We start from the raw sequence: 19,864 nt of genomic DNA, 5'->3' as shown, positions 1-19,864 counted from the left end.
CAACAAAAAAACTCTCCTTGCGCTTAGCTCATCATCATGCGTATCAGGTTGTAAATGCTTTGAAGATTGTAAAATAGGTACACATGACTTTTCTGCTTTCCAATTTGGGGTAGCTGATGGCTCTTTTCGAGCTTAGGCCGGCGCCTGGGCTATTCAAATCACTATTTACTCTGTTGTCTGCGGGGATCGGTGCGAAAGGTAGATAGATATCATTAATGGATTCAGAGACCAAGTTATAAACTCTTCATTAAAATTATCGGTTCCTCATCATAATATATGTGACGTGCATTTCTCTGGTCTATGCAGCGCCTTGCTCCCGCAACAAATATTCATGCTGTGCACTGTGAAGCAGAACATCGGAGCCTCCAGGGTCCAGTCGGGGAGAATGAGTGTCATCAAAGCAACACAGGTCTGCGGAGCTAAAGTGCAATGGCACGATAGCAGATATGCCCAGGACATATCCTGGTATGGCCTCGAGGACACCGCACGTTTAAGAAACGTTGGTTGGGCTGCATCAAGTTTAACCATCATTCGGTTGATTCAACAACACTGGAGTGCATATGGATCTACAGAGACAAAGGGAGTAGAATATGAGGTATACGAAGTGGTATATGCGCCGATGTGCATTACATTGGTTTTCCATTTGCCTTGCCAGACTAAATTCTCCTAGATTTCCAAGCCATAACCAGATCACGCTAGATATGTCAAATCATTTGAACTGTGTCAAGATCGCTTTGCCGTCTGTGCATAGGCCCATGCACCTCCCAGAGCCATACAAACGCCAACAATCTCGATGAAACTTAAGGTTTTCCCAGTCGATGCCCAGCTGATGCCAAGGATGAGAATTGTCTTGACCTGGGATACGACATTGAAGGCCAAGGTGGATGTGCGGCCGATGATAAAGAATTGAGACAAATTGAGTAAGCTGGCTATGAAGCCGGAACAAAAGAGAGAGAATAGAACGCTAGAGGACACAGTGTTGAAGTCCGGGACCGTGTCAACGAAAGGTGCAACCAGCAATAGTAGCACGACAGACACAGGGGCTTGGTTGAGAAGTAGTTGCGGTGGTGAAACATTGAGCTCCTCAATCTTCTTGCCGATCCATACCTGGTAAAGCGCAGTAACTGTGAAAGCTGCAATGGCGACAATAGTTCCCATGGTGTTGGTGTGAAAGCTTTTGGCGGTCACCAGTGCCACACCAAAGCAGGTTATAACAACGGCAAGCAAGGCAGAAGCAGGAATAGTCCTCCGGAACAGCACATAGCCCAGTGCCACCACGGTCGGTGTGGTCATAATCTTGGCGAGCTGGTAAAAGTCGACGTCATTCAAGGCGAGCGAAAGATTACCCAGCAGCAGGAAGCCCGCAAAGAAGATGCATATCGGAAGCACTTGACGTATAGGCACCCGTATGGCTTCGAATGCACGAAACGGGTGACTGGTCGACGCGTATAACAAGCCGGAGGTGGCCGTGAAGTGCCATATTGCTATTGAGATTTGACATTTGCCCAATTGAGGGTCTGAGAAAACACTGTTTGTGATTGTCAGTGTACCGCGAGGCCGTTTCTAGACGGAGACAAAACTTACATTTTGTTCAAGAACACAATAACAACAGTACTGACTACATTTACCAGCATCCAAATGGCATCGATGTATGATTGCCCACGAGACTTGGAGAGGGTGACATCGGCACTGTGGTACTGATGCTCCAAATCCTCATCCTTCTCGGTGTAAAGTAAAGGGATACCAGACTCGCTCTCCTTTCCGTCATCGCTGAACGACTCTGGGTGGTCTGAGTTACGGGCGAGTTGCAAGCCACTCATCGAGACGATTTTTCCAAGGCGACTTGTCTTCTGTGATGACTCAAGGATGATAAAATGCTGCTGTTGATCGAGAATGAGTGTGGTTGACAAGTGGTGAGGATGATCATGCACGGTTCCGGCATTTGTAAGTATGAGAAACACTTTACAAGCATTCAAGTGACATAAACCTGATCTTAGTGCACCCTTGACCACGGGACAAGGTGCCGATCATGGTAGGACGGTTCCTGGGCTAGTCAAGATCCTGAAGCGGCGTTCATAGTGCGAATTTGTGACGAGGTTGCTAGTGAGGCCCGGTCAGGAAAGGAAAGACCAGATCCGTAATGGTCTGCCTGTTAAATTACGGATATGGATTTTCAAGGATGTGAGCTACGAAGTACTCCGTAACAGCGGCAATTCATCTGGGTACAACGCCACCAAATAATGTGGAAGGATCTGGCTGAAAATCCATTGCTTGAGAGAGAAGCTTTCACAATGGATTTAGTTCACTTCGCTACTTGGCTTACGAAGTAGGGGTTGTTACAGTCTCACGCAGACGGAGCGCAGGTCGTCGGCTATCATGAACACAAGACCAGATAGGGTAAGGAGAATAAGATGAAAAGTGGACCGTAATTCGCTCAGAACGTCACTAGTATCATGCTCGACCGGAGGAGCTTATGCAGGTACGGAAGTTATTTTATTTTGGTTTTGGTTAGAGGGAGGCTGAAATGGTTCAGCCAGCCCTACTGCGTGTACGTGCAAACATACGAGTACAATCGAATCAGCCAACCTTTGGCTGTAGATGGTGCACTCAAGCGAAAATCGCGAGACGTTGTTTACTTCGCACTTGCAAGTCAGCTAGAACCAAACAAGCCCCTAAACGTTCTTGCCCCGTGGCGCCAAATTGACCGTTGCTTAGCCAGCAGGCACCGAGGTCGGCATTGAATCATCCCTATGTTCTGACTACACGTATGCAGAGAGCACGATGACGGCGAGATGCACTCGACTGACCATATTAGACAACCCGATTTGGAATTTGCAAGGGAAGACTTTGAGGGAAAAGGCGCAAGAATCAAGAGCACCGTTTGGACCTTTTCTTCATGTCGACTAAAAATATAAGAAACTCGTTATGGGGTGCTAATTCTATCCCCGTCCTATTTCCGGGGTTGGGCCTTCGATAGATACCAATGGTGCAAAACCTTTCGCAAGATTACATGATAAGATGAAAATTTCCCAAGTGTTTGCCCTGTCGTCAATCCCAGAGGTGCTTTGACTCCGGAACCACACTTTTACCACCTCAGCTCTTTTGTCTAACTCGTGCAGATTGTCCGAACTCCTCCGAGTTCATGAGGTACGCGTGCCCTGGATGAGATTGCACAGAATTATGCAGGCTTGGTGTGAGTCAACCAGAGCCCAGTGCGAACGGTTCGATGAGTCGAATGATAGAGCAGTGTCGCGTTCAGTGCGGGGACTTCTGAAAGACGTTCGAGCTCAGCAGCGGCCACAGTTATAGTCACAGACTGCGTATTGTCTCCAAGGCAGTGGAGCTGACTACCCTCAAACATGAGCGTCCAGGTGTCATATTGCCCATTGGTTTCGTACCATTTTGATCACCATCAGGGGTTGGGAAGACACAGGCCGATCCGTTGATGGAAAGTGCAAGGCAAATGACCTTGCTCATCCATCCTCCATCCTATTAACTGGAGATGTGGTTAAGGCCCGCTGGACTGATGCCTTGGTAGAGGGTCAGGCAGCCACTCCCCATGACCTGTGCCTGCGAAGGAAGTAATTTCGCCAATGCTCTTGATTGGACCTGTGACGTTGGGATAGTTGCTGTCGAACTCGGTTTGCCCAACGAGCAGTCGCGGGATGTTCAGCCGCGTTGAAAACACCACTCTCTCCGATGTCGGCTTATCGCGAATCTTCTCACCGGTATGCTCGACGGTTCCAACATCGCCTGCACGACCCTGGCCGTTTGCATCCACGATGTCGCTGCCGCGATTGGAGTTGCCAGCAGGTTTCGAGACGCCAATATATGCTGGGTAAGGAGCAAGGCAGGTCATGTTGTATGTCCCCCGACCACACATTTCAGCAACACCGAGGTCAACGGCCAATTCGTAGGGAAGCATGCTCATTCTGTGCAGCATTTTCTCAGCACCTCGAAGAGAGACGGCCCAGCCTGCGAAGCAGAATCCGTAGCCAGCCTTGTAAACGAGACGAGTTTGCGTATCGAAGAGAGGGGCCCCTTCCCAGTAACCCAGATCATAAGGCTTCAGCACATAATTTCTCTTATCTGGGGGTGGGACCGTGGGATCCTTTCGAATCACCCAGCGACGAGTGTCGGAATGGTGTGAGTGCGCCGAACAGTGCCCAACCCAGAGAATATCCCAACTGTCACCATAAGGCGAGCGTGATGGGCCTGTGTGATTCATGAGCCAGCGCGTTCCGCGAGCAAACTCGGTCATCTGAGCTTTGATACTGACGTCCCAGTCTGCATCGTCTTCCAAGATCAATGTTGTGCTAATGCGATCCTCCACAATCTTTTGCAGCACGTTCAAGTGAGCTCGCCATGCACCGACTTCTGCAGGACGTAGTTTCTCCATTCCATAGGGTTTCGCTTTCTCTGATATCGTGTCACCCCGGACCCCCGGAGAAATTTTGAAGGTGATGTTGGTTAGCGAGGCTTGCACGGCCATGGCGTCTCTCTTATCTGTTCGTTCTGGTAGGTTGACGACAAAGATTTCTTGAAATCCGAGAGTCGAATTTAGGATATCATCCTGGCTGCCGATCTCCCCCGTCCTACTATTGCTGACGCCTAGCGACGAGCCCGACGGGATGTTATTCAGGTAATATGCTGGTGCAACGCTGGAGAAAGATCCCGTTGGATTGAAAATGGCCAGTCGCAGGAACACTCCTGCTACGAGCAGAGCGGAAGCAACGATAATGTACTGCTTCATGATGACGTCGTATAGACTTCACTATTCCGTACGGGTGTATCTGTCCTCGGTATGATGCTGTGAAAAAGATAGGGCGGGATACTATCGTCTCTTCACTGGGGGGATCAATCTTCAGCGAAGGAGCGCAGAGCCACTCAACTTGATTGATGAAGCATTGATGGAATTGCGTAGAGTTGTACAATCAGCGCATCAAACGAAAATATGCTTAGAAGGGAAAGTCTGGAAATGCATTAAGTTGATGCTAAAGGATCAAATTCAACGCGTAAGATAAGTACTGAGCTTCATTGCAGATGTACAAGCCCCCTCCTTCAGATGAGGATCCCACCGGAGTGCTAGAACAATGTGGCTTCGCTCCAAAGAGTACGCTTAGACAAGCTTGCGCAAGCCTAGGGCAATAGGATGCCGGTGCTACGAAGTACTCCGTAGGTAAAATCATTGACCCCTATGCGGCTGTTGTCAAAAACGGAGTAATTCAATGATGTTCCTCAAGAAATTAAGGTGGAGCGCCACTATCAATCATGATGTTCTGGCCACCAACGACGGGAAACTCAGCACCGGCCGGGGTGGGGTCAAAGCTAGGTACCACCCGATGGGCTAGATAAAAGCTACAAGGATACAATAGCCCTGAATCCTGCACTCAGTACGGGTGGTTAGGCCATGCAAACTCGGCCTTGGCTCTGAAGCATGTCCAGCTCCATTTCGATTGCCATGTGGCAGGCAAGATGATCCACCTCAAGCTGTTCTCAAGATCCTCTCTCCTTCGTAGTTCCGTCGACTTGGGTGCTTGTGATCACTAAACGAGGTCATCGAGTCCGGACCTGTACTCGGTAGGAAGTGTTGTGCCATTGTTTATGCTTATTCTAGGAGTTTGATCGACAAGTTCAGACTCAAACCCCTGGGAGGCTGGGAGACCACAATCAGCCCGTTTGCTCAATTCGCTAGCTAATTGTGAGGTCCTCGCAATCCTGTGTCCAAATTCAGTCCTTCGGCACCCCTCTAATCTCAAAGCTGAATGTCCCGCCAGTTAAACCTTTCTCGTGCGCTCCAAGTCCGGACTGCTCATCATGTACGGATAGGTAGTCGGTACGGAATATCTGGTCAGTTGTGTTTTGCAATCGATAACAGGGGGGTCGAATTTACAATCCTAGTATTTAATACGAGCTGATACGACGCCCTGGTAAGTTACTATTATGACTGCTTGCCCCTACGGCACTTGCTGCACAAATATGAAAGCTCTCAGGTATGACCTCAAAAATTGCCATTCTTGCACCTGACTTGACTCTGCTTGCTGGTGTCCCCTCGGTTTATGGTCTGGGACTGATTTCAATTTCCCTGGTACCATAACTGTTTATTCACTTCGACCTTGCTGGGAAAACGTGCTGCACGTTATGAAGTGGGTAAACCGCCTCTTCCACAACCCAGGAGATGGTGCTCAGTACAGGAGTGTCCCCGGAATGGATCGCGGCGACGAGTTCCAAAGCGATAAGACAACCACCCTTAGACCCAACAACTGGTTGTTCTCATGGCCGTCATTGATATCGCGCACTCGTCTGTCTGTCACCGGTCGAGTGTCTCTCTTGTTATCTATGGTGCTGGTCGTCAGCGTCATATTTTCAACACCGACCACTAATGAGCTACCACTCTCTACTCCAACCTCCAACTCTACATCAAACTTTCTTCATCTTCTAATCCCAGCTACGTCGAGTCGTGAGCATGGGCTATGCCGGAACGTTTTCAGCGCCGCGGTCCTTGGTTACCCGACACCTAGACTCATCAACTGGGGTAACACCAAGGCCCCAGCTCCAGGCGGGGATGAATATGACGGAACCCATCTTGCCAAAATTACCGGGCTTCTGTCCTATCTGGATGCCCTAGGCCCTGAATCAGATCAAGAATTGATCTTGATGGTGGATGGATTTGACCTATGGTTCCAGCTGCCACCCAACGTTCTTATCGACCGATACCAGCGCATAGTTAATCGTCATAATATGCGCATACGTCGCCGTTTGGGCCGAGCCATGGATCGGCAAGGCATCAGGCAATCGATCATTATGAACTCCCAGAATATGTGTTGGCCTCAAGACAATCAAGCGCCCGTTTGCTCTGTGGTGCCGGAGTCAGAAGTGCCGCCTGACATCTATGGCAAAGGGAAAACTGATAAGTCCCCACGGAGTACGCGTAACCGCTGGTTGAATTCTGGGTTCATGATGGGCCCGGTCGGTGATGTACGCAAGCTTCTCAAAGCTGTAAACAACATGATTCTACAGACTCCTGGTCGAGGCTCCGATCAGGCAGCTTTCAATGAAGTCTTCGGGCAGCAAGAGTACTTCCGAGAGCTCGTAAGGGACTGGCATCTTACAGCGCCACAGCGTTTGATGGCACGCGTAAACAGCGCATTTGGTATTGTGGACGAACGCAGCAAAAAGGTGCTGGGTACCAAATCAACATTCTGGCCTACAAGTGACATAGCAATTTCTGATGATTATGAATTTCATCTTGGCCCAGACTACCTAAGCGAACTCGTCCAGACCCTGGACAACCGAGCTGAGGATATGGACTGGCATGTCTTTTCTAAACCCGAGGAGGTGGTCAAGTGGACGGAAGAAAAAGGCCTTCCTACCCCGGTTCGTATCGGCGACTTGCCCGTCGACATAGCACGCTCTGAGCCTCCCTTTTCCACTCTAAAGGGTTACAAGAATGCTACCAACAGTGGTGCTGATAACGATGATCAAGGTACTCTCGAAGACCTAAATCTTGCTCGACGGTCATGGTCCGACGTTCGCCTTTATACTAACCTGTATACCGGGGTTGTCCCGTCCACGATACATTTCAACCGTCCTAAATACAAGATGGATACCGATTGGGACAAGATTTGGATGTTCCCACATCTCCGAGATCTACTCAGTGCACGTGTACGCGCACCTCGAGAACCTGTTGCAGTGATCCCAGAGCAGTCAGGTTTACCTAGGCAAGTGTGGTGGAGCCCAATTGACAGCAAGGGTGGTATGATTGGTGACAATAGCTCAACTCCAGTATGGGTGAGCTGGGAGGAGGCCTGTAATGGAGAAGCGGTTCAGGATAAGGTCTTCGTGGACGAGAAGGGTTTGTGGGTTGATCCACGTTCACCACTACCGGCAACGTAGATTTTTTATGATATCTCGCGATTAGCTCGACGTATGGTTTGCAATGGGAAAGTCCCTGGGGTCATGGGCGGTATTTGGTTGTTAAACAGAGAATTACATCCCTTTTCTCCTCATCGGATCATGACGGTCATGGGGAGCATTTGATATCACAATGTCGTGAGTAGGAGACATCAGCGAGAATCCATCAAAACAGTGCATGGCAATAAAATTAAGGTCGCTTTGGAAACGGCATGAACTCCCATTCAAAGTTTGTGATCTTGCCTGGTGCACATGACAAAAGTGAAGCAGTGATTGCGTCCGTTGCTGGAGGACATTTTCCAATTGGCGAAACTAAATATTTTGCATTCCAGTCGTGACACTGATTCTCTGATATCTCCTCATGTGTCCTGAACTCCACCCTGAAATCCATTGCTTCTCGAAAATACATACTAACGTAACGCCCACTAATCCCGAATCTACGTCATTACCGTCTTTCCGAAACCGTACTTTGATCCAACAAAAAATTGTACAGATACGATGCAGCTTTTGTACTGGGTTGATCAAATAGTCTGGTGCACAGTTCTGAAATCCAGAAAGTCATCGGCACCAACACCAAATGCGGGACCAGAAAATTCACTTCTAATCCAAAGGGGCCATAATCAGGCAGAGTGAATCGATTCATCCATGCAGCCGCCACAACCTCGTGTCCCGGACGTACTCGGCCTACAGCAGCATAGATCCGATCTCCAATCGCCCAGTGGATAAGTGCATGGATCAGGTAGAAGGAGTACGATATTCGGCCCAAGTACTGGCAGAACGATAGCTCGAAAAATCCCTTGATCCAAGGCAGCCTGGGCATGGCGACCATGATGAGAGTCGCACCAATCAGGCGGTAAAAGTTGCGAAAGTCGAAAACAGCTTGCGGTTTAAGCATGGCCAGATAGTGCCATCCAGGCGACTCTTTCAAGTGTTCAATGTCGTTGGTGACGCTTGGAACTCCACCCAGGTAAATACCGGTAATAAACATTGTGAGAAAGATTCGGCCTTGCCACTTGCTGAGTCGATAAAATATAGCTGGTAGGTTATTCTTTTGGGCCAGCAGATCAAGATCGCAAAGCATAAGTCCTATAACAAATGCAGCACAATACCAACCGTCGACGATGTAGAGGAAGTAGAACACCAGGCCGGCCTCACAACACAGGCGTGCATTTCTCGTGAAGCGTGAAAAGGAGAGCAGGGCAGTCCAGACAACGATGGAACCCCGGAACTCTTTGGGGATAGTCCAAGTTGGCGCATCGTATTTGTTCCATGGTTCATTCTCAAAGACGAAGCTGAAATTCTTGAAGTCGCAATACCATTTCCAGACCTCGTCCCTAAATGTAGATTCGGGTGGATCGCTGAATGAATCGGTGTGCCGTAGGCCGAAGACATGCCAGATGGTGATCCAGGTGAAGGTGACCGCGATTATAGGCAGATAGAGCCGCAACCATCGCCTAAATAACGCAGATGCCAGGTTGTCGACCAGTTGTAGGTGCTCGCCTGCGTGGAGCAACGTTAGGGGTTTGCACGCCAAGACGTAGCCCGAGACGACAAAAAATATAGGCACAGCGACGTGCCCAGTGAATAGCAGGCGCATTCCAGGGAGGCCGACAAAATAGTATTGGCCCTTGTAACCAAATGCATCTTCCAGGAACGAGTTGCTGCCTTCAATATTTGAGTGACCCCAACCCTCGTGGTGCACGACATAAACCATCAGAGCGGCGAACCCTCTTAGGCCATCCAGATAGGCCGTGCTTCTCAATGATGTCTGCCTGGCTGGTTTGCGAGACTCGACTGTACCGCGCAACATAGCAAAGAATGAGCCGGTTATCTTTACAAGCTTTGTGCCTATTCGGTTCTCTTGTAGAAGGTCTCCACGAAGGCCTTTTTCCGCGAGTTCGCCATCGAGTAGGGAGCGAGACATCGAACTCGGAGGAAAGGCTGCCAGATTACAGTGTTCCTGTTGCTGGATTAAGATCGAAGTATGAAAGTCGGACCTCGAAGAAAGAAATGTTCAGTATGCATTCATGGTTAACGAAACCAGCAAAAAGTCGTCAATGAGATGGAAGAGTGAAATGCCATGGCGCCAGCATATTTACTCGGAACCTGAATTAGATTTAGTCACTTACTATCTCCGGTTGGTCAATTTTCGAATTCAGCCAGGCGAGTGAACTCAAGTTGATGTGCAATGCAAGCCCCTATGACGTCCCCACTGCGGCTTCAGGGGCTGAGCGCCACTTCGTGCAAGATACATGATAAGACAGATTAGTTCCTTATCCACATCTCGAGTCCGGCCCGGTGCGGGTCATATGTCAGGGGAATCGCCAAGGCCCAAACCTGATGGTACGCGACCATCAACGGACGCTTGCTGGGGGGTCGAGCACCTCGTCCAACGGTGTTCACTTGACAATCTCATCAACAGTCCAATGGCTTCGTGAACCTGTACCTTAATAATTTTCTGTTGCACAGACGGGTAAAGGAATGCATGCAGGGGAGCATTAACCGCCTTACCAGGACCCCTATACCTCAAGCGAGCTACTCGGTACAGAAAAACCCAGAAACGACCAGGGCCAGATCTTCATAGCCAAACCAAGCCTCATAAGGACAAGGTGGAGAAACTCTCGGTAGAAGTCCTTGTTCAACCGTGCTCCTGAGTCCACCTCACTGTCAACATGACAGGAATCTGCAAACCCCCATCTTGGTCCCTAGTCTACGAGGATCTGGATTGACAAAGCTAGGTCGATCAAGTTGCCGTGCCTGTCTCCCAAATCGCACAAGTTGACAAGTCCGTCTACTACTCCGTAATATTTTGTGGTCGACAGCTGTCAATTTTTATGGTTGTTTAGACGCCCTCGCTGCGATTTGTACATCAAGACAGCACGATGTTGAGCTTCGCTTCAAGGAAGATCATTGTGTTCATTTGCCCACTCATCGTCTTCGTGTGCATCATCTCCCTTTTTGGCATTAAAGATGGACGACCCGAATATCAGGTTACCACAAAGGCAGACCTGAACGCCCGAGTCCAAGATGTCCTGGCGCTCAATAGTCAAGACCCGACAATCGCCAATGTCCCAGGACTGGGACAAATTGTGGAAGGGGATAGCCTCGCCCAATTGATGCCGAAGCAACCGATTGCTTATGAGGAGCTCGAGGAGACCATGGAGATCGACGCCGCGGAGTTCGCAAATGGTGATGGGAAGGGACACGACGAGAAAATCCTCGGTGGCGAGAGGTTTCAAGATGATGAAGTCCTCACCAATGAGATTGCTCTCACCACTGGACTTGATCATCGCGAATTGTTCTCTCTGACTACCAAAAATCGCAAATTCTTTCCCCTAAAATTTGGCAACCATATCGTCTACAACCCCAATATCTTGCCACACCCTACCAAGCACGATACATGGATCATTATTGGCCAACACGAAGGAAGTTGCGAACCTCATGGGGACTTGGAGGAGATCTACTGTGACGCCATATTCTGGGATGATGTCTTAAGCTGCATCTCGACCCCCATCATCTTACCCGTCACGCCTTCCAAGAAAGGCGAATGCGAAGGGGACCTCGCCGTCCTGAATCTTCAATATGGGCCGCGCGATCCCCGGGTTTTCTATGGCCCTTCAGCACCATACATAATGTACGGGTCCCAGTCGATTTTTACGTGCCTGAGTCTCTGGATCCAGGATGTCCGAATGTTGCTCGATAACTTTCGTCTGGAGAAGCTCACCCTGCCCAAGATTTTCGAGAACACGACCGAGGTACAACGACCAGCGCCATATCATAAAATAGAGAAAAACTTCTTCATCTTCTGGGACAGCCAAGATCGGATGTATGCTCATTATGATACCACCCCTAGACGTGCCTTTGCCCAGCTCTCAGCGAATGGTTCCAGCGGACCAGATATTGCAACTACTGCGGCATACGAAGACAGAATGTGCATGGCAAAATATATGCCATACGTGGGCCCAGAGCTCGAATCGATTCATCAGGCCACCAACTCTCTCTCCATCACGCTTTGCAAGCGATCGGATAATGATTGTTCAGCTGATGCCTCCAACACTTTTATCATGTCTATATTTCAAAAGAAGGTGTTTCTGGACTACCATGCGGTCTATGAGCCCTACGTCATGTTGTTCCAGCGAGATGCACCCTTTGCTCTCCACGCTATCTCTCAGCGGCCACTGTGGATTTCTGGTCGTGGTCCATTCACTAATGAATCCGGTTCGATTATATGGAGGGATCAAGAGCTTCCGAAAGGACACACCGAAATGTTCTACATGACGAGTATGAGCTGGAAGAGTCACATCCAGAAATACCACGGTCATATTGATGATGATCTCTTCTTGGCATTCGGTATTGAGGATGCGAAAGCTGGTGCCATCGACATCAAGGCTGGCGATTTGCTACAGGATCTTGCATATTGTGCAGATTAAGCCGAGGTCTTCATGTTACTGGCATTTGACCATACAATTGGGATCGTCGGAAGTCACCCTCAAGAGGGCCAATTGTGCGTGTTTGGGATATGGAAGTATTGCAGTGGCTAGCCTTGCCAACACGGGATCATCGATACACCTATTCCTGCCACCAGACGCCGAATCAGGGAATTCGCGATGAAACGGACCTGCATCTTTTGAGAATGGTTTTCTAGCTGTCTTTTCAGGCTAGCACACAAGGAAGTCTCTCCAGGCTTGCCATTCGCGGCACTTGCGATGACATCTTGACTCGCTACATGATGTTGATATTCAATGATGACACCAGTACTTTACAGAACGACGTGACGACGCGACGATAGAGAGACCCCTGGCAATATTATTGTGTGAGGCACTGTCGTGATGCATCTCCCTGGCCTTCGCCTTGGCACAAGAGTGCCGTCAGGCCCTGCACCGATGTCATCAACGCATGGACGGAGACGGTGGTGTCGGGAAAAGGTTGATCATTAACCATATGGGCGTGAGTAAAGTTGCATCTCCCTTATAATTGAGGGTGGAACTTGGTCGCTCTTCTTTCTGCTTAGTTGGGCCGAAATTCCTATGATAGCGCGGTGTTCACCGGGTTATGCTTTGTTACGACTATCTAGATTTGTTATTTTTATTTAGCTTGATTGAATAGATTCTCTCGCATGCATTTCTTCCCCCAATAAGGTCACAGAAATCAGCTGTTTGGGAGATATCTCATCGGCATTGTCACTAAGTTATGCTCCCAGCATCCTCTGAGTCGTTGTCCGCCTGCCTGGAAGTTTCATTCACCGCACGCATTACCACATGTCCATCGGTTCGTGGTACAGTACCTACAATTCGAGACATGTGACAATATGGCTTCCTTCGCGCTGGAAGTGTGTCGCAGGCTGGCAGCACCCCTGGAAATTGGAGGATGCATTGATGCATTGATGAATCATGATGTCACCATCATCCGGGAACCCAAACCGTCTTACTTTCCCATGTCTGATCACCTCAACAGGAAAACGGAAGCAGACTCCGGTTTGTTGTGCCGTTTACAAGAGCATTGAAATCGAAAAGCTTATCCAAATCGAAACCCTATCTGTGGCAAGCTGAACAGCCGAAAACAGATATCGTGATAGTTTGCAATCTTTGGATATGGTCTCGACTGTCCTCATCCTTCAGGGGATGCTTTTTCTTTGGCAATAGATTTGTGGACCAAGCCACGTGGGTGACCAGGTTAAAACAAGGACCCTTGTTCCTGCAGTGGGGGTACTGCTTGGGCACCCCGGGTGTCTCGGGCTTTGCATCCTTGCTCCTTCCGAAGGTCTAACTAAAAGCCCCTGTCCGAGGCAGGAATCTGCTAGTGCAATCCACATGGGGCTCAACTTCATTTCAGCTGAGTTGAACATCTTAATCTAGACCAGATTGTTCGGGTTAGCGAAGGATTGATACGGCTAGTACTGAGAGCTTCCAGTCCCAGGGGTTTACAGCAACAATCCCAACATGTGCTCCTGGCATGTGGTGGGTCGTGACACCATGGATTAGGAGGCGCCCTCATCGAAAAGGCCTTTTGGCTCTTGTTACATGATATCTGCCTTGCTGGATCATCGCCTGGTAATTCAAGATATCGAATCTACCATAGCTGTGCCCCGCACCACTCCCTAGGCGAGATGCACCGGCAGTGATCTCTTGACTTTTTCTTTTCTCACAGCTTGACCTACACCGCCAATCTTCAAGAGTTGCCTGCTTGAGAATCGAACGAAACGATCTTCTCTACATGGTGCCTTCTCGCCTGCCATTTGGCTCGCTGTTCTCAACCCGCTCACGCTCTTCACCACCAGCGTTGAGCGATGAAAGTTGGCTAGACGCGAAGAATTTGTATGGTCTCGAGAAGTCACTCGTGACCAGCTCAGTCATGGAGCCCAGACGATCTACCGCGAATCGCCCTAGCAGGCAAACTCGCAGGATAGCCCTCCTGCTCATGGGATGTGCAGCAGCCTTTTTGTTTCTACACAGACTTTTCAACAATTCCTCCACGGGATCTTTCACACATCGAGCGCCATTACCGCAATCCCAATCTCCCGTTTCCGTAACCTTCCCCAAGAAAATTTGGCAGTCATGGAAAGTCGATCCAACACGATTCGAGGACAGAGATTCTGAGCGGGCAAGAACGTGGACGGTCAAGAATCCGTCCTACCGATATGAAGTGCTCACAGATGGCAACTCCATGTCGTGGGTGGAAGAACACTATGGTGCAACTGGCCTAAACCGACCAGATATCGTCAGCACGTTCAAGGCGCTAGAAAATTTGAGAATCATCCAATCCGATTTATTACGTTATCTAATCATGTACGCTGTTGGAGGAGTGTACACAGATATCGACGTCGAAGCACTCAGATCTATCGACCAGTTCATTCCTCACCGGGTCGATGTGAATGGCATCGATATGCTTATCGGCGTGGAGACGGATGAACCCAGACTAAAGGATCATCCCATTCTTGGCTCTAAATCGCAGTCTTTCTGCCAGTGGACATTCATGTGCAAACCTCGAGTCCCGGTCATGATGATGTTGATTGAACACATTCTCGAGTGGCTTAATGAGCTCGCCAAGAAACAAGACGTACCTATTTCCAAGATAAAGCTCGACTTTGACGAAGTTTTAAGCGGCACGGGCCCTTCTGCATTCACCACAGCTATTCTCAAATTTATGTCCGACGTAACTGGCAAAAAGGTTACCTGGAATGACTTCCACAACCTGGAAGAGTCTACAATTATGGGACGAATCTTGGTCCTCCCAGCGGAGGCTATGGCGGCTGGCACTGGACATTCGGATTCTGGGAACCATGGCGGCAGGGGAGCACTCGTCAAGCACCATTTCCACGCCTCAACCTGGACAGACACTCATCCTCGTTATAAGCACCCAGTTTATGGCGAGGTCGAAACCTGCAACTGGAACGTAGACTGTGTGGCGCTTTGGGATTCCAACACGGCATTCTTCGCCAGTCTTCCCCAGGAAACGCAATTGAAGATGATTGAAATTAAGAAGGCTGACGACGCTCAAAAGCTCAAGGAAACAGGAGTCCAGGTACCCAAAGATGAACCACCACCTGAAATTGCTCCTCCCGCCGGACAGCCTCCCATGGATACTACCCCGCGGGCCGAAGGAGCTCCAACAGAGAAAGATCGACCCGCCGCAAGATTAGAAAATGTCGACACGAAGCCTCCAGGGGACGCTCATCAGGGCAAAGCAGAGCAGAAACAACCCGCCTAGGGCAAGAATGGCGCCAAAAACGCTACATGAAAGAATATCATGATATCCATTTCTCATATCTTCAAGGACGAGGGAGATCGGAGTTGGCTGCAATCGAGATGTGATAGATGATGGCATAGAGCCCTGAGGCCAGCGACAGCTGGAGGTTTTGGGAGGTCAAGAGATGGCGTTTGGTCTTACCAGAGATGGTTATATACCTTTTCGGTGCTAAAGTCAGGCGCCAAGGCGCACCCGCTGACTTTTGATGATTAACAGCTAAGGATTGGGAAACGAAGCATTCCATTTTGTATAAATACAGTATAAACGTAACGACTGTCAGCACAAAGCGTCTGACGTTTAATGCATATGTCTTCGAAATCATCTGTTCGTGGTCAAGTGCGAGGTTGACGTTTTCATGTATGTGACGGCGCGCATCGGAGTGCGCCTGGTTGCTACTGCGACAGGGAAGATAATGGGAGAGCACCGCTATAATAACGTCGAGTTATGCAGTGGTTGTGCCGATTGAAGAAGATGGGAGAACTTGTGAGACTTTAAAACCAAGAAGCATTTGCAAAAATCAACATCATGAATATCTATCCTTATTTATGTGCATAGACTGTCTACCTATTCTTCATCGCAATATGCCAAGTCTTGTATTAAGTCGCCGGCCAGAACATCAATGGTGCCGGATTTTGTGTCTTCTATCCCAAAGGACACAAACAGGGCATCGTCAATATATCCATGATATCTCTGGCTAGGAGATTTCCAACTAATGCTGGTGATGTAGAACATTTCCGTATGATTTGGGGGCAATGAGGACGGGTGTTCCTCGTAAAACGCTGCATGTGTCTTGTTCGTGAGCATGTCGCGGCCATGAATCCACAGTGGCTTTGAAGAGATACCATGGACTGCAAATGGCGCAGCTTGTTGAAACAACATGACATAAGAGTAGTAAAGAGCGTGGTAGTAATGATAGGTTTTGTGCTGGAAAATGGTGATTATGAATGTATTGTCGTTGCTCGGAGAACAGCTCGGATCAGCACGCCGGCATAGGGTTAGAGCTAACGAATTGGTAGACTGGTGAACACTTTCTAGCTCAGGTCCTGGCTTGGGCATATGTTTAGCCATGCAAACTGTATCGATCGGGGCACTTTCCAGAGAGAGATCAGCGCCGACGGATCCGTTCGTAGAGAGCTGAGCAAATGTTCGATTGGGAAATATGTCGTGATGTGCGTACATGGTTCCCTGATCGTCCCAGAAAAGAAAGTAATTTTTCTCGTAGCCCAGCTTAGTAGGCGGTGGTCGTTGAATCTCCGTAACCTCGGGAAACGCAACTGAATCGTTTGAGTTGCCTTGGTCCAAAGTCGGGATCAGTCTTCCCGCATTCTGGATCCAGAGCCCCAGCCAGGTGTACTGAGATTGAGAGCCGTACATGATATAAGAATGCTCAGGGCCGTTGAACATACGGGCATCTCGAGGTCCGAACACCATGTTGAGCATAGGGGGTGATTCTCCATCTACGCACTTGACACAGGAAATCGAGGGAGTTGGTTCTAGATAGACTGCGGGTTCGATACAAGCAAGAATGCCATCATGAATTTCAGCGATGCAAGTCGTCTCCTTTAGTACAAGCGCCCCCGGGAGACCTGCTTGAGCGAGCAGAACATACTGATCTGGTTGTTCAGGATGAGGCAGAATGTTGAGATTGTACGCCAACTCGTTGCCGAAGGAGACCGGAAAGAAGGTCCCACCGCTGCGGGAGAGAGAATAAATCTCGCGAAAGTCACTCCCTGGGTCATATGCGTCGTCCTCTGCAGGATCCTTGGCACTTGTTGCATTGAAATTTGGTTGATCATCTTGTTCTTCTGCTATCGAAGTGGTAGGGCTGCTGCTTGACGTGGAAGGGCTGCCACTCAACGTGGTAGCGACGCTGCTCGGCGTGGTCGGACTGCTACTCGATGCACTGAGGCTGCTGCTCGAAGTGCTTTCGCTGACTGAGGCAGTAGCAAACGCGGGTCTCAATGCAATGCTATCGTCAGGAATCGCTATTTCATCCGATCCTCTGAATGGGTTCAAATGATCAACATCCAGGTCTGATCGAGCCAGGAACAATGAGACGAGACAGGTAGCGACGAACAACAGACATACTGCGATCACGCTAGGTTTCCCTAGCTGGGTCCGCGTTATTATCATGGTGAATGCGCCTCCCTTGCTTGGGAGACACAGCCAACAGAGATTCCAGGTCTCGGTAAGAGCCTCACGAGAAAGACATGATCGGTGTCCTCGGCGGTTGTAGAATCTGGTGCTCAAGGCATAAATGATCGTGGCCTAGGACCGCTTGTGGATAAGGTGTCGACCAATGTTTGTTATGTTACCGAGGCCGAGGACAGCGTCCAACGTGCCCCTTTTCCGCGTCCTTCAAGTCGGGCCACAACGTGGTGAAATGGTTGAATTGAGCTGATTGCATGAGATTTAGGTAGGCGGTTGTTTGAACATTAAGCGACATCTAAATGCCATGCAATGAGTGGGAGCTCAGATGAGGCGGCTAGCTGAAAACCACTCGTTCGGATAGTTGCAGAGGCCCCGAGTTACTACTGCTCCCGACAAAAGTCTAATCACCCACACCCTGGTCAGGCCTACGAAGTCCGGATTCACGGATACGAAGTAGAAGCCTACCCTTGGCAGCTACCGCCGGACGCACATATATGGGGTCCCTGCCCCTGACAATATCTATCCTGATGATGCGGTTCGAATGTAAACCTAGAATGAAACACGACCCTAGATTGCCAGGCTTTCGCCGAGGCCTTATCGATAAAATGGAGCCGCAATTTCCAGATTGCCACCTCCTGAACTGACTTCCAGTTTGTTCGGAATAGCTGGCTAGGCAGCCTGAGAATCTTCCGCGGGCAGCACGACTCGCCTTGAGTCTTCCATCGCTTGATCGGCGCGTACTTTTCAGTGCTATGAACCAGTGACAACAGCCGCAGGTGTTACGACAGAATTGGCGGAGCTCATTTTCGGAGTCGTGATCACGATTGGCTTGCCAAATTGCTCTCTTGTCCCAAAACACACCAGCCATGCACGTGACTTATCCTTTCATACCTAGGTTTACATTGTTCTTTTCGTCATGCACGATGCAGCAGACATCGACTGAGATATAACTACGCTCCCCGCGCATGCAATCAGGTTCGTTCTTGGGACTGCGCGTGCGGTGGTTTTGGGCATTGGTTCCTCGCCTTGTGTTCTGTTGATTCGTCGAGGACAGATACTCCATCATCTGAAGCACACGAGGCAGCCTTGATAGTAGCAGCACAAGAGGACAGCGAGCCACACTGGTTCTGTTCGAGCTGTTTGAGAGGGATCATCTTCCCTCCACGGGTTATATGGCCATCGTTCAAGGCTCTTGTTGTGAGCCCGTCGAGACAGTTTCCCGTGGCGTCGTGACTCTGAAGCCTACCGACTTTCGACTGAGGAGCAAACCCCGCGTGACTCGATTTGTTCGATCTACTGTTGCAGTCAGGAGGATCTGGCATCATGCGTCTTTCTGCAGCATTCTGGCAGTGGGCGTCATTCGACCCTTAGCGGGTATCTTTCTTCCTGCGTCCTGGGAGTCGTGGTTCAATCTGCTCGGTAAGCGCCCACCAACGCCTGGGCTGACCAACATCTCCACCACCAATACGCTCGCTTCCAATGAGTTTGGGTAAGAGAAGTCTTGTCAGCAATGCGATCTCTGCTAGCGATAGAGATTTGATGGCATACATAGCTTTCCGCATCCTGACCTTCATTCGATGCTCTGTTACTGTGCAAGATCGCGGTCTTACCTTCAGCCAACAGAAATGGTAGATTATGATGAGCATCTCTTGGTTCGACAGTATTCAGCACTGTTTGAAAAAGCGAAATGTCGCGGAAGTGTCAGGAGGTTCTGATCAGGCCACTCAGGGTGCGCAAGCAGTGAAGTCGTCATCTTCAAGTCTGCATGCAATGAAACCCAGTTCAATACTCAGAGAGTCGTCGGGCAGTTTCAACGAAGTGTCGAACAAGGGTCCCATGCCCAGTCTGTCAGTCTGCTTATGTACATTGTAGCCACTTTCTTCAGAAGACTGGCTTTGCTGCTGGATCATCCAACTCGATTTTGGTGGTGCCGCCACCACCTCTCAAAATCATGGAGGAAGACGAGCCATGAAGGCCGTTCCAATTCCTGCCAAGGACGTGGTTCCAGTTCCAGTCTGAGTACGAATATACCTTATTCGCGAATCGACTAGTG

At 49.5% G+C, this 19,864-nt stretch overlaps 7 protein-coding genes across 7 annotated transcripts; 3 read left to right on the top strand and 4 right to left on the bottom strand.

The window, feature by feature from the left end:
* Nucleotides 1-723: 723 nt before the first annotated feature.
* On the bottom strand, nt 724-1,820 carry LTR84_008616 (uncharacterized protein; the record flags this gene model as incomplete). Its single annotated transcript, XM_064852161.1, has 2 exons — nt 724-1,528; nt 1,585-1,820. 2 exons carry the CDS (start codon nt 1,818-1,820, stop codon nt 724-726), a joined length of 1,041 nt encoding a protein of 346 aa, XP_064701758.1.
* A 1,688-nt stretch (nt 1,821-3,508) lies between these two features.
* On the bottom strand, nt 3,509-4,753 carry LTR84_008615 (uncharacterized protein; the record flags this gene model as incomplete). The annotated part of the gene is made up of 1 exon (XM_064852160.1): nt 3,509-4,753. The coding sequence occupies one exon, from the start codon at nt 4,751-4,753 to the stop codon at nt 3,509-3,511; it is 1,245 nt and encodes a 414-aa protein (XP_064701757.1).
* A 1,388-nt stretch (nt 4,754-6,141) lies between these two features.
* Nucleotides 6,142-7,896, top strand: LTR84_008614 (uncharacterized protein; the record flags this gene model as incomplete). Its single annotated transcript, XM_064852159.1, has 1 exon — nt 6,142-7,896. One exon carries the CDS (start codon nt 6,142-6,144, stop codon nt 7,894-7,896), a length of 1,755 nt encoding a protein of 584 aa, XP_064701756.1.
* A 463-nt stretch (nt 7,897-8,359) lies between these two features.
* LTR84_008613 (uncharacterized protein) lies at nt 8,360-9,838 on the bottom strand (the record flags this gene model as incomplete). The annotated part of the gene is made up of 1 exon (XM_064852158.1): nt 8,360-9,838. The coding sequence occupies one exon, from the start codon at nt 9,836-9,838 to the stop codon at nt 8,360-8,362; it is 1,479 nt and encodes a 492-aa protein (XP_064701755.1).
* Nucleotides 9,839-10,796: 958 nt separating this feature from the next.
* On the top strand, nt 10,797-12,344 carry LTR84_008612 (uncharacterized protein; the record flags this gene model as incomplete). Its single annotated transcript, XM_064852157.1, has 1 exon — nt 10,797-12,344. The coding sequence occupies one exon, from the start codon at nt 10,797-10,799 to the stop codon at nt 12,342-12,344; it is 1,548 nt and encodes a 515-aa protein (XP_064701754.1).
* Nucleotides 12,345-14,127: 1,783 nt separating this feature from the next.
* On the top strand, nt 14,128-15,621 carry LTR84_008611 (uncharacterized protein; the record flags this gene model as incomplete). Its single annotated transcript, XM_064852156.1, has 1 exon — nt 14,128-15,621. One exon carries the CDS (start codon nt 14,128-14,130, stop codon nt 15,619-15,621), a length of 1,494 nt encoding a protein of 497 aa, XP_064701753.1.
* A 603-nt stretch (nt 15,622-16,224) lies between these two features.
* LTR84_008610 (uncharacterized protein) lies at nt 16,225-17,793 on the bottom strand (the record flags this gene model as incomplete). The annotated part of the gene is made up of 1 exon (XM_064852155.1): nt 16,225-17,793. The coding sequence occupies one exon, from the start codon at nt 17,791-17,793 to the stop codon at nt 16,225-16,227; it is 1,569 nt and encodes a 522-aa protein (XP_064701752.1).
* Nucleotides 17,794-19,864: the final 2,071 nt, after the last annotated feature.

The sequence above is a fragment of the Exophiala bonariae genome (assembly GCF_035927105.1).
Source record: "Exophiala bonariae strain CCFEE 5792 chromosome Unknown scaffold_32, whole genome shotgun sequence".
Lineage (NCBI taxonomy): Eukaryota > Fungi > Ascomycota > Eurotiomycetes > Chaetothyriales > Herpotrichiellaceae > Exophiala > Exophiala bonariae.
The sequence above is the reverse complement of the archived record's forward strand: the minus strand, read 5'-3'. Positions and strand labels throughout refer to the sequence as shown.